Source organism: Trachinotus anak, unplaced genomic scaffold (assembly GCF_046630095.1).
Source record: "Trachinotus anak isolate AG129_WGS33_773 ecotype Australia unplaced genomic scaffold, CSIRO_AGI_Tana_v1 ptg000004l, whole genome shotgun sequence".
NCBI classification, from domain to species: Eukaryota; Metazoa; Chordata; class Actinopteri; order Carangiformes; family Carangidae; genus Trachinotus; species Trachinotus anak.
In genome coordinates, this window is record NW_027273855.1 from 25,821,324 (window position 1) to 25,835,687 (window position 14,364).

At 40.1% G+C, this 14,364-nt stretch overlaps 1 protein-coding gene across 5 annotated transcripts in view; it reads right to left on the bottom strand.

The window, feature by feature from the left end:
* Positions 1-14,364, bottom strand: part of rgs19 (regulator of G protein signaling 19) — a 33,206-nt gene that overhangs the window by 14,803 nt on the left and 4,039 nt on the right. For 2 of the 5 annotated variants that reach the window (XM_071477488.1, XM_071477487.1), the window contains exon 2: positions 9,923-10,033. The exons of 2 other annotated variants lie outside the window; for them this stretch is intronic. In XM_071477488.1, coding sequence (XP_071333589.1) covers positions 9,923-9,937 — 15 coding nt within the window. In that variant the 5' untranslated portion in view covers positions 9,938-10,033. Of the gene's footprint in view, positions 1-6,365; positions 6,581-9,922; positions 10,034-14,364 lie in introns of those variants that run through there. One more of the 5 variants, XM_071477490.1, reaches the window with a different exon arrangement.

Sequence of the window (14,364 nt, forward strand, 5' to 3'; positions counted from 1 at the left end):
GTCGCCTGTCCTGCTGTAAAACCAGTTACACTGCGCTCAGGGATGGAAGAGTGCGCACAGCCCTGAAATAAGTTTCAAAAACACAGACCGAAGCATCTCACACGGAGGCTCCATCACAAAGAAAATGGCTAATACCAATTATTTTTGGTGTTAAAGGGGTATTAGTGTTTCCTTGCTTTAATCAATCACTGTGGAAATTTGTTTGGGTTTCTGTCCATATTCTGTTCTGTCCATAACGGACTGGAGAGTAAACATTGACAAATAAGCAAACTGAGAGTTATCTCATGCATACTCTTGTTAAGATGAATGTATTAATGAAATTACCAAATTCATACAATATATTTAAGGGCACATAAATGAAGTTGTGATCACACTATAATCCAATCAAAATCTATTGGTTAGTTTTTTATAACCTCAGTGTGATCACTGTCTTCGTACTGCACTGGTGTTTTCAGCAGCTCTGCATGTTTTGGCAGCACAGATGGACTCACATACCATGCCAATAAAGCAAGGTGAAATTTAAATTCAGAGAGAGACACCGCCAGGGCTTTTATGTGCTGCATGTACAGTACATCTACCAACACACACACACGCAGCTGCGCCTGCCAGCAGGGTTTAAGTAATTAAGCGCTCACTTGAAGTATTAATCTGAGAGATTACTGCTTCATAATCTCACCACCTGATCACCAACAGCCCTCCCTGTGTGTGTGTGTGTGTGTGTGTGTGTGTGTGTGTGTGAGACAGAGGTGAGGGTCACAATGACAGATCAAGAGACAGAGAGATGAAATGATAGAGAGAGGCGGCGTATGCGAGAAAAACTAGTTCTATATTTCTATCCATTTTTTAAAAAACGTGTTTGTACTTTGTGTGTTTTAGTTAAACTGAACTGAAGTGAAAGTTCAGCAAGAAGAGGGCGACAGAAAATTAAGAGTCAGGAGATTTAAGAGTCTGAAGTCAGGACGTTTTAACAGTCAGGAGGTTATGAAACTTTTGCCTGGCTGCGATTTACCAGAGCAGACTGAGGATGGTAATTATCTGCTAGTTGTCAGTTCTTCCAATTCTTAATCCAGAGCAAGATATTTTTTAAGGAGTTCTATCATGAAATTGGCCTTGGGGCTAATTGCGCCGAGAGGATGATTCAGACTCTGGTGACCTCCTGAACCTTCCTCTGGGGTCAGAAAAAAAAGTGATGAACAGAGAGGCAGCAGTAGCAGCAGTTTGACCTGTGTGATGTAGATGTGCCAACGTGCAAAGCAAAAGCGCTGCAGATCTGATACATGTGCCACCTGCAGACAACGAGCGCAGCAACCACTGCTTCTGTACACAGCTGTTGCTTCTCTGTGCACAGCTATATGTGTGTGTTTGAGGTTTAATATTTGACATTATAGACGCCTAAAAAAAAGGTTTTGTTAACTGTTGCATATTTTTTTGCTGAATACTGGAAAGAGTCCAGAGTTCACTCTGCAGTGAGTGTCACAGAGGACACAGGACAGAGGGTGGGAGAGGATCCTCACCACATTTCAAGCTGTTTGAAGAAATGAATGGGAGTTGGTAAGATGCTAAAAGGACAAACGTCAATGGAGACCCACTCCTAGCACTAGAGCTTAATATTTAAAATGTCGACATGTTAATTTTCAGGTCTTTAAAGATAGAATCAACACTTCCTGAAGGTTCACTCGTCTGTGTCGAGTGACTGTCTAATTTTACAGAGGTAAATACATTGTCTTCATTTTCTTTACTAGTATCATTATTGTTAAGATTGAATTTAACTTCAGACTATGACCCTCTACCCTTAAAGGGACTATTTGCAAGTTTTCTCTGCTGTTATACAGTCAGGAGCATGTGGTGGGGATTGTTTTTTTTTTGACAAGCGCTGCAGTCATAGCTGTGTCAGGCCAGGGCTAGCTGGTTAGCATGCTAATGTCAACAGAAGAAAGGACATGATAGGAGACAAGAGTTAACTTTGGTTTCCACTGCTGAGGACAGTTGTTAGCAAGAAAAGGAATAAAGTTTGTTGATGACCTTGCAATGCTAATGCTAACACTGGGGCTATGTAGCGATAGCTAAACTAACAAAAAAAGCTCCTTTAAGAATATAAAAGATATCTATACTTTACTATATCTGATTTATTGTTAGAATTCTACATGATCAAATAAAAAGCTGCAGTTAAGGTGGAATTTTTTCCCCTGATTTTCCTGGAAAAAATTCACTATTTTCTCTGGATTCCCAGAATTTCTCTTCAGAAATTTTACGGTCTGACTCGTTCACTTAATGCTAAATATATTTAGTCTCCCAGCTGAATTGCAAATTGCTATTTAAACATGAAAACAACTATCAGAACTACACAGAAGAAACACACGAGTACGTCCATGCTAAAAATCCTGGGACCCTCCTTGGGGAAAAGCACCTTATTTTGGTGAGAACTCCCTAACAACACCAGGATCTGGATTCCCTAATCCCAGTCCCAAACCTGCTGATCAAATCATCATCCCTACTTCACGCAATCATGGATAAAGATCTTTTCCTCAGCCTCCAGTGGTGAATCTAGTTTTTTTTTTTTTATTCACACATTTCCCACAAATTTGACTTATGCAACACCATGTGTCTGCAACTAAGGAATTTAAACAAGCAGCAGTGTACTTCCTTACACCTTCAGGCATTATTTCCTCAAAAGTGGGTGGTTTGTTTCTCACTAACTTTCTGTCATGTTCTCTTGTGTTATGGCAGTGATTTTAAATTGTGGGTGCGACCACAGTGACGTAAACACTTGAAAAAGCCCTCAGCTGAGTCTGTCTCATCCTGACAAAAGAAGACTTTGAGTTTGACTCCAACTCCTGAATTAAGAGCCTTGAGGTTGGGCAGAAATGAGCTGCAAAACAAGAACCATAAAACAGAAAACATTTCAACTAAAGCTGCAAAACACAAAGATTTTAATTATTAACCAACTGCCAGATTGTTAAGTGTATGACAGTCCAAACAGCCCAAAGATTTTTAATGTGAAATGATAAAAAACCTAAAATTCACATTTGAGATGCTGGAACCAGAGAATATTTGGCATTTTTGTTTGAATAAACTCTAAAGATGAAGTAATTATCAACATGTTGCCGATTAATTTTCTACATTCAACTGATCTGAACTGTTTCACTTTATAGCCCATAACAAAACACATCCACATGAACTCAGTCTTCTTTACACTGCTTAGTTCTCTCATCAGGCCTCTTAATTTCACCATTACTGATACAAAATCTTATTCTCAGCACTAGATAACTGGGTGTAAAATGATTTAAATCTTAAATTCCCCGGCTGTAGTTAGTGTGAACTTGGCTGTTGTAAAGGCTGGATAAAATCAGTGTAGTTTATTTTCTGGTTGCCTCCCAGATCAGTGGTACAGGTGGATTTCAGTGAGTCAGACCCCAGATCCAGCTCAGGAGAAAAGAGGAAATGTTTTATGGAGCAGAGGAGCTCTTCCAAACTCCTGCCCTGACATGTTGAACACCGCTAAAGCTGCGCACACACACACACACACACACACACACACACACACACACACACACACACACACACACACACACACACACACACACACACACAAGCTTCATACAGTTTGCTTCACTCCACTCCTCCTGCTCTTGATCTGTCTCTCTTCATTTACTCTTTCTTAGAAAATGTCACACACATTCCCTCGCTTTCACACTAAAACTCCCTCTTACTTTACAACAGTCACACACACACACACACACAGAGTAAGTGGGTCTATAAATCCAGCCTAACAGCGCTGTGGTGACAGATTCAAGGTTTTTCACCAGAGGGCTGCACCGACAAACCATATCAGCTCCTAAATTCATCTCCTCTCCTCTCCTTATATGGACAAGGTTGTCTTAACACACACATACATACATACATACACACACACACACACAGAGAGAGGCTAAATAAACACAATCAAGCTACAACTACTTAGAGATGTGTTCAAAGTTATACTACACTAACACACTATCATGCCCGCACAATCAGAACTACTGACACATTGACTTACAATCACATCACAACCACCCACACACACCACTACAACTATATACAAGCTGCAACGCGCCCATTTCAAGAGGATGTTGACATCCAACTAACTCAAAAAAAAAAAAAACACTTAATGTGACGACAGTGTCTCTGTTCACAGAAAGGTTTCAGGACAGACTTGTTGGAGGTGAGCTCTTCAGAAAGCTTTTTTTCAAGGCTTTGATCACCACAAAAGAAATTCTATTCACCTTTGTTGCAGTAGATGCAGAGACACAAATCTCAGAGACAAATACAGATCTCCATGACTGGATACCACTAAAGGTGGTAATTTTTTTTAATCACTGGGGCGGACTGACCCTTTAAATATAAGTACAATGGCAGGTATGAGTTTTGGCTCCAAATTCACGAGTGATGCCAACGTGTCAGACAAGTCACACACTGACAGTCCTCAACCGGGCAAAGACACAGGGAACTACAAACAGGACTGGATGATTTCTATAACCATAATTCAGCAACTTCTACGTCTCAGCAGGAAATATTCTCTCACTTTGACGACTCAGGGACTTTGTGCCCGTCACTGTCTGTCCTCTGTTGAACCGACATGCAACATCCCCTGCTGTAGGCTATATCATTCTCTCATCCAACATCTCCATGACTGTCACGTCCCCATGACCACCTCTCATATTAGTCACGGACTGCTTTGCTTTACAAAGATGTTTTTAACATCTCACTTCACACCATCCCCTCTTTATTTGTGTCACAGCTCTGCTCTGATGACGCATCGTCATTAGCTGTATGATTAATATTTTCCAGTTGTTTCCAATCCCCTGATAAGACTCTTCACATAACTATTTTTTTTATTATTATTTTTTTTTACTTTAAAGTTTTTGTCTGAGCTCTACAGTGTGACATTCTACTTTTTACTCTTTTAACTCTTCGTCTGCTATGACATTATCATGGTCACCTATAATGCAAAATCTCAGCAACACGTACCTCAACATGAACGGTTGCCATTCATCAAGTCGCAAGATATGATTTATGACAAGTTTGTTCAGTTTATGAATCCGAACTGGAGCAAACCTACTTTCTGTAGATGCTTCAGCATCAGCTGAAGCTGAACTCAAAATAATGGCAGCATTAGATCACTCCTCTACCATCGCTCCACAACATTGTCCACTAGCAACAAACTTAACAACATTCACATGTTGGTACCAGCAGTCTACTGACTACAAACTGCCCTAACATTACATTACACCAAACCATTTTCCATTGGTATCAGCCACTGGTATCATTTTACCTTAGTACCAATACCTTCGCTGTCACCTGAAACCCGGTGAATGATTAGTGCTCTCATCATGTTGTAATGTTGTTGACTGCTACCAAGATTATTATTATTAGAATATCAGACCCAGAAGCCATTCAGTTAGCCAGAGCTGAAACACATAGCTTATTTTAGCTTAGCTAACAAACTGTATTTGGGTTTTAGACAAAGGAAGGAACCAGATGCTGTCACCTTGGGTTTTAGAAAACAGTGATGGGTGACTCTTTGGTAACTGGTAATGAAAATAATCGTTAGCTGCAGCCTTACAATGAGCAAAGATGAACATGGAAACAAAAAAAAAAGTTCTTGCATTTCTTGTTGCCAAATCTGACTCTTCTCAGATTTCGGAGCATCCTTGAATGCACCAGAACTCCCTTCTGGCATCTGCAGTACAGGTATGTTAGGTTTCATGGTGTTCCTGAACCTGTTTCCAAAATGATTTCTTGTGTTGGATAAAATGGATATAGTTATTTGTAGCATGTAAATAAGTGTAAACATTTGCTAATTCTACCATTTTTTTTTTTTTTTTTATAAAGATGTTGTTGCCAAGGTAACAAAAGGGGCAATCGAATAAACTAAAAGCCTGGAAAGAAAGAAATCCATCTGAAACCTTCTGATTTGAAACATGTAAAATACGCAGATTATTTGTCATTATTCAGCCAAAACATGCAAAACTACACATCCCCAAGACGTCTCCTTTTCAGGAACTGAGAGAAACAGCCTGGTTTAAAGCTTGATGACAATGCAATTTCAAGTTTATCTAACAGGGTGTTGAAAGAGTTTCATCAGAGAGACCAGAGAGAATTTCCACAGAAACACCCAGAGGGGTCATTAACTCGCATAAATTTGAGTAATGAAGCGACACTCAGTTTGGCAGACACTCTCACTGACAGTACAGCATAGGCAGCCACAGAGGACATCCAAGCACCAACACTGCTACTGATCCATTGAGCTAGAAAGTCCCAACTTTTTAGAGTTCACAAAATGAGCAAACCCTGTTCAATAACCTTTGCGCAGCAGCGAACCTCACCAGAGACGAGACGATTCAATGGCGGGTCAGCGATGGACGAATGAATGAAAGAACAGACGGCTCCTTCTTTTGCTAATAGCTATGATGATTCCATCAATCAACGCTCCTTCACTCCAGTGAAGGAGGAAGAGAGACGAAAGGCAGTCCAGGGAGAGGAAGAGAGGGGGAGAGAGAGAGAGAGAGAGAGAGAGAGAGAGAGAGAGAGAGAGAGAGAGAGCGAGCGAGCGAGCGGGGAGGAAACAGAGTCAGAGCTATTGTGACACACAGGGCTTCTTCGTTTCTTTCTGAAACTTGATGAATCAGACCTGGTGTCTACACACACACACACACACACACACACACACACAAACGCCCACACACACACACACCAACCCAACCCAATCATGACTGCATAGGCCTATTCATGCCATTATGGCTTAAAGGGAAAATCTGCTAAAAACCAGCACTTACATTCCTTCTTTCTGTGAACTTAGACACGACTGGAGTCCAGTCTAGACTTGTCAAAGTCGCTCTCTTTTTCACGGGAACACCAAACTCCAAAAGTCTGACTGTGTTTCCCTCTGGCTACACAAATGCTCCAAGCATCCACACATCAGATAGAAACATCTCTTAACAACTTTGCCTTGTCTGTCTCCTTGTTCTTTGGCAGTGAGAAAGAAAGAGAGGGCAGCTGTTGAGAGTAGGTTTTTTTCTTCTGATTGACGGAGCTGTAAAGGCCCCTCGGTTCCAAAGAAGGGAAACCTTAACATTACAATGACATTGCAGAGAGTAGCAGCTTCAAACTTTGTACCGACAGTTTGGGGAAGGGCCTTTTCCTGTTTCAACATGACTGTACCCACTTTCCTACTTTGACATGGAAGAACTTGATTCATCTGCACATATGCACATATAAGCCTGACCTGAACCGCATGAAGCTCCACTGAGAACAGTCAACTCTCGTCTCTTATCACCCAACATCAGCGTTGGACCTTCACTTATGCTCCTGCAGCTCTCTCAGAAGAACGGAGGCTTGTGTAGCAGCCGCCCATGATTTTACAATGAGATGTTCAACGATCAGATATGGGCCACGGTTTCCTGCTGCATATAAAAATGGAGGTGCTGCAAAAAAAACAAAGGCACCTCCAATAATGTGGTGATGAAATAACAATTTTCTGAAATATAACACTTGTTAAGGTTCTGGGGAAAACAAGCAGCCGTCTATTTAATGAGCGAGCCAATTGTTTAACCTGATAACTTGGATAGCTAGATGATTTTACGTTTGCTTCGCATGCATTCATCAGAGCAGTGTGTCGTAATGTCAGAAAACAGGAAACCTCGTGAGGTTGGGAAAAGTTGAAACAAACAGCCCAAAAAGTCACAATCAGGTGGTGAAATGTGAGGAAAAACATGTATTACAGCTCAGTTATTTTTACAATCATCATCTAGTTGCAAGTTTTATGACACAGAATTAGAGTGAAGTTGGACTGGACATTCTGTATCCCCTTTTCAATTCGTTTTATTGAACTTATTTGACACAGACACACAGGAATCTCCTGGATAATGTAACACAGACTTTCTTATCAAAAGAACCGGATATTTTGTAACATGGTTGTTAATCATTTGGACTAATGATTGAACCAGGAGAGTTTCACCTTGATCCAAGTTGAAGAAAATGAATAGGACTTTTTGATTCCTCCTACTAGAGTCTGCATCAAGTTGAAGTTAGTTTTACGAAATGGCCTCATCAGATACTTTTATACCACTTACTACTTTTGCATTTTGCATATTTACATTGAAAAAATTCTACCATTTGCCTCCGTTAACCAGTTTCCTGGTTTGATTATTTCAGTGAACTTCTTACTGCTGAGTTGCCATCAAGCAATGAGCCACATGACACTGCTGCACTGTGCTGCAGAGCCTGCATCGAGCCCTAACAGCAACTCTGCATAAGGAAACATTCAAATGAAGGATGATAGGAATGTAAAAAAAAAAAAAAAGAGAGAGAGATGGTGAGATGAAGAGGGTAAATGGGTGAGAGGCAAACATACTGAGAGAAAAAAGAGTGAAGGGAATGGGAAGAATGGGGGAGAGCAAGATAAGAAAATGAGAGAGCGAACGAGAGAGTTAGAGGAAAGGATCGAAGACAGACAGAAAGAGAGAGGGAGGGGGGAAATGACAAGCAGATAGGAGGGAGACAAGCTGACAGCAGTTATATATAGTCGACAGTGGCGGTGACATGTGGAAATTATATGACAGTTTAATTTAGGAAAATGATGGAGAGCAGGAGAGGAGAGAGAAAACATTCAAATGAAAAGCAGAGTACAGTAGAGGTAAAATCTATGATAAGGACGCACCGGCCGACACATATCGGTTTGATTAAGCAAACTAAATCAAACTATCAGTCAGAAGCAAGAAAGTTAGGCTTTATATTGTTCGCTCTCAGTTCTCTGATCACAGCCACCATGCAGCCAGGGACTCACACGGGTCTTTGAGGGGGTTCCTGGTGGTCCCCAGCAAAAAGGGGAATCATATATTTTCACTATACTTCCATCCATAAGAAACACAGTGACAGAACGTGTGACTATTTTGGTCGTGGGTTTAAACACTTTCTGTAATAAAACAAAAATGTTATCAGATGGGAACCCTGGGATAGAATCTTATCAGATCGGGGTCCTTAATGTGGAAAAACTTTGAGAACTGCTGCTCTGGTGGACACTTGAAATGTCATCATTCATGGTCCAACTAATGTGTTGTGGGCCAAGGATTCTTTGGGAGCCGACTTGTGTGTGGACATCCCAGCAACTTGCTTGCGAAAGCTGCCCTGTGAAGTTTTCATATGAACAAACAAAGGTCATTTTTACATTTAATGTGTCTTTACCAAAATACATCATTTGTATTCTTCCTTCATAAAACCTTTGCCAAGACAAGTTTTGAATATTTAAAATTAAGTTTGAGCTGATAGTCGATAATGTCGAATATTTATATTACATATTATATATTATATTTCCATAGGCAATATTTTTTTATAATATTGAAAAGCATATTATGAAATTAACACAATAATATCATATAGTATTTGAGCTGAATTGTAGTGAGATGTTGAATTTCAGATGTATATTGTTTACATCCATGTTTGCTGCCTTGAAATCTTTTTTATTGCCTTTGTTGGTGCAAGGATAAATTTTTTGGCGCATTACCGCCACCAGTCCTACCAACCTATGGCACCGTTTCTCTATCAGTGAGCTTTATTTATGGCTACTCACAGTCCAACCAATGGCAGCACACCATTCCACTGATCTACAGGTGGAGGGTAAAATGTCAGGATATACAGCAATGCACCAACTGATTTGTCTAATCTGTTGCAAGTACTCAGTTTATTGTAGTAATCTTTACTGAGAAGAGCCAGTTATTAATTACTTATCCTGCTTCTTTGCCAGCAGATGGGTGTTTTAGTTACAAAAACATTAACTGGACAGTGAAACAAAGAAATAGAGAGAGAGATAAAAAAAGATGAACACAGAGAAGATCAGTACAAAAACAGCATCTGGGAGAGAGAGGAAGAGGTGCAGTTGGTTTACCAGTACGTCCGTCATGTTGTGAGGGCGGGCAGTCAGTTAGTGTGCGAGTCGTCAACGATGTTAGCAGGCCGGACACATGCATGTCATCCCCCCTTCTGCCTCGGACCTCTCCTTTATAAATATATACACATACATACATACATACATACACACACACACACACACACACACACACACACACACAAAGGGGAATGCACAAACGTACGTGCAAACGTGCAGTCACGCAAATATGCCACACAGAAGCACACAATACAAATGCATCTCCAAAAAAAAAAAAAAAAAAAACATTCATACATATATATGTGTGAAATCCCATGCAGTCATGGACCAAAGACGCAATTTACACACACAAAAAAAAGCACACACAGCAAACACAGCATGTAACACCCACAAAATGCACCGAAAATCCCAGGGGAAAGACATTTATCCACAAAAACATGGGTGTATACAGGCAACACACACACACACACACACACACACACACACACACACACACACACACACACAAGGAGAGAAAAAAAGGCCATAGTGAGTGTGTGTGAACCAGTCATCCACCTGTCACCCTAAGGAGTTTCCATCAATGGTGGATCCTCTGTGTATTACATAATAGAGTGAGAAAGACATACATTTCAAAATAAAATCTGATAACCACGAAATAAGTTTCCATTCTTACAATCCTCAAATTTTTGGCAGCTTTCCAAAGATTCATTGAAAGAACAAGTGAACCAGAACCTGCATCCATGAACTTCCCCTGTGCAAGCGTTCAGAGAATGTCCTAACAAGATTATCTAATGGAGAGATGCAGAAAGTCGTCTCTGAGAACATCACGGTGTGTCATCGCTATTCCCCATGTAAGATGACGTGTGTCTTACATGAAAACTCCATTAAAGCAATGATCAGTACACACACTGAATCAGCTGCCTCCCTGTGGTGTGAAAATCCACTGAATCTGTATCAGCACTGATGCTGACTTCATTGAGCAAACTGGGTTACAGTCATGATGTGACCAATCCACATAACGTGCAGACGCCTTATGGATGTTATCGTTACATTCTGCTTTTTGTCTCTCAGTTAAATTCATTGACTGATGGTTGGCTGCAGTCTCGGTGAGTTCCATGCAGGGGGGTATAACGATTTGGGTAAAAGAGACTTGGTATCGCATCAGTACTCAGCATTGGCTATCGATCCCTGGATGGAGTTCATATTGGACCAACCTCAGTCTAAAACAGAGAGAATATTACATCAAACCAAAAAAACAAGAAAAAAAATTGCAGGATGTCAAAGACTGTTATTTTTTTGACCAGCAATTGAGAAAGCAGTAGAGAAAAAAAAAAGCTAAAGAGCCTGGAGTTGTAAGGTATTTAAACAGCAGCTGCCCTCTGGAAATCTACCTCTAGGGTTCATTTTACTTTGAAATCTGCCTCAAATGGGTAACTTGAATTCTACATTGAAATCATGAGACAGAGATTAGTGGTAAGGTTGTTGCTCATCATGCCAATTAGCTTCAATAAGGAAAGCTAATGATGCTAAGAAGTTATCTTGGGGAAACAGAAGGACCAATTTAGGAACTCCAACCTGACAATTATGGCTATCAAACAAGACTAAACAAGACTTCAAGACTTCACAAGCAGAGATTTACCGTTACTGTTATACACATTCATATATACATACATATACATCATCATAAGCAACATATGACAAGGTCACTTAGACCACTATGAGGGTACCTTCCTTGTAGTATTTGGATTTGATGATTGCAATGGTGAACTTGAATTTTGAAAACCTCATTACCTAGAAATCCAGTCAAGTGATGACAATGCCTAAAGCTAAATTTGCACCGCCTGGTAAAAGTGACCCTTTTTTTTTTTGCCTTCATTCTAAGTCAACAGCGAGGAGAGAAGACAGGAAACAAGGCCGTAGATTCGGATGTGAGATGCAACAAAACTACCGGTCGTAGCTACATGGGTGCTCTCAGTTGACCCATTTCTGAATTTTCGTTGACCTGCATCACAGATCAGATATGTATCATGAACACATAAGCAAAGATAACACGTGGAAGGCAGTGACGGCTGATTTTTGAGGTTCTAATATTTAAGATCTGTTATGTGCCACAAAGAAATATCATTCTGATATCTGCTAAAATAACTTCCGCGGAGCAAGTAAAGTAAATCTTAAAATTTTAATTTAGTGGGGAAAGAACAATCTTCTCTGTTGCAGTCATGGCTTGATTTAACTACAGCTGAAACAATTTATTTTAACTATTTTCTGCCATTTTCTTGGCCAAAAGAATAATTAAGAAAATAATTAAAGGTCCCATATTGTACATATTGTACAATTTTCCCAAGTTTTGATATCCAGAGGGAAATGTGTTTGGCTATAGGAAGCAAAAACCATCTCAACGTAGTGAGATTTCTCTCAGCTCGGCTGAGTGATTGAAAAAAAAAAAATTGAAAAAAAATATATCAGATTCCAGGTAAACATTCAGAGAAACCAAATCCTGCAAGGTTGGATGGTGGTTCCAGGTCAGCTGGGTTTGGGGTATGGCTGAGAGTGGTGATTGCTTTGTTGTGACATCACAAAGTTCCAGAAGTCCTGACGGCTCATTTTAAGGCTCAGTTTCTGAATACAGGCTGTGTGCATTTCTCTGTGGACTGAGGCTTTGATACTTTCACAGTGTTAATATAGAACTTAGACCTGCTTTATAATAAAATAAAAAAAAAACACATAGACATCTTACTTTATACAATATGGGACCTTTAACAAATGAATCAATGATGAAACTAACTTTGAGATGAAGCCCTATATTTAACTAAAAACATCTTGCAGCTTTGTTTCACAGCCACAGAAACAGAATATCAGTTTTAACTCCACTTTTGGAGCCTTTTTGCTGAGTTTGTTTTACTTGAAGAATGGTCCTCTATGGGCTGAGAAAACACGTTGACCTCTTGATGGGAGCCTTTCAAAATCCCACTGGATAACCCTTAAAAAATGTGTGGTGGTTAAACTAAAAATAGGGAAGTTTTCTTTTAGGTCCTGAACAAACATGAGAGCTTCAGTTTTTAATCTGATATCAATGAAGACATGGGAACGCTGGTTTGGATGTTCATAGACTTAAAGGTCCCCTATTGTATACAGTCAGATTACTGTGTTTTTTTTTTTAAATATAAAGCAATTCTAGGTTCTATATTAATACTATCAAAGTATCAAAGTCTCAGTGCACAGAGAAATGCACACAGCCTGTATTCAGAAACTGAGCCTTCAAATGAGCTATCAAGACTTCTGGAACTTTGTGATGTCATGACAAACCAGTCCCTGCTCTCAGCAAAGCCCCAAGCTCATCCCACCTGGACCCACCATGCAACCTCGCAGGATTTGGTTTCTCTGAGTGTTTACCTGAAATCTGATATATTTTTATTCAAACACTCAGAAAACAGTCAGCCAGCCAATCAGAAGAGAGCCTCAGATCCTCTCTTCTGATTGGCTCACTGACCTGTTGTTACTAGAGCTCCAGAGAGCAGCCTGAGAGAGGAGATGTGAAACTACATGTGAGATGGTTTTTGGTTCATAAAACCACAAATATATCTTCTTATGGAGATCAACACTTCAGACAAAACACTGGGAAAATTTCAAATATGGGACCTTTAAACATCTAACCAGCAACGTAGAGCGACCAGTAGAACTGCCAGACACTAATTAGACAAGATGATAATGAAGACACACAGTTTTGAAAGAATGGCAACCACACACATAGACACATTTCACTTACGTAAAGATGGACAGACAAAGAATAACAGACACTAACATGGAGATAGAAATAATGAGAGAGAGACTCAGGAAAGAAAGGTGATGACCAGCTTGAAAAAAAGAGGAAGCAAGCAACAGACACAATGAAGAAAGAGGCAGGAAGAGGAAGTGTGTACCAACTGGCAACACGAAGAAGGAAAAACACTTGTAGACTTCTGATTGGGCGTAAGTCAGTATCTGAGATGTGGTGTTTCTTTATCTCAGGGTTGGGAACCCAAAATTAGCCACAGACCTCGATTTCTGAGAGCTGATATTGTTTATCCTGGTTTCCATGGTGACGCAGTATTCAACTGCTGCTTTGGGCGAACTCCCAAAATAAATGACAGATCATATAGAGGAGGAATGTGGATGCATCTGAGTTCTGAATGCTTCTGAAGCTGCTAAATAAAGTTTTCCTCCTTGCGCTCGTTTTATTTAGGCAGATGAGAACAAAGTTTTTACACCAATGAACCGAAAACAAATCTCACTTCTCTTTCAGGAGGATTTTTTTTTTACCAAGTAAGTGTGTAATTCAAACCCTCTACCCCGACCCCAAAACAGGAGGATTTATGAGGATAAAAGGAGCTGGATGTTGACATTTGATAGCCTGCAGTTCCACATGCTTGGACACACCAAACTTAAAAAAAAAAAAAAAAAAA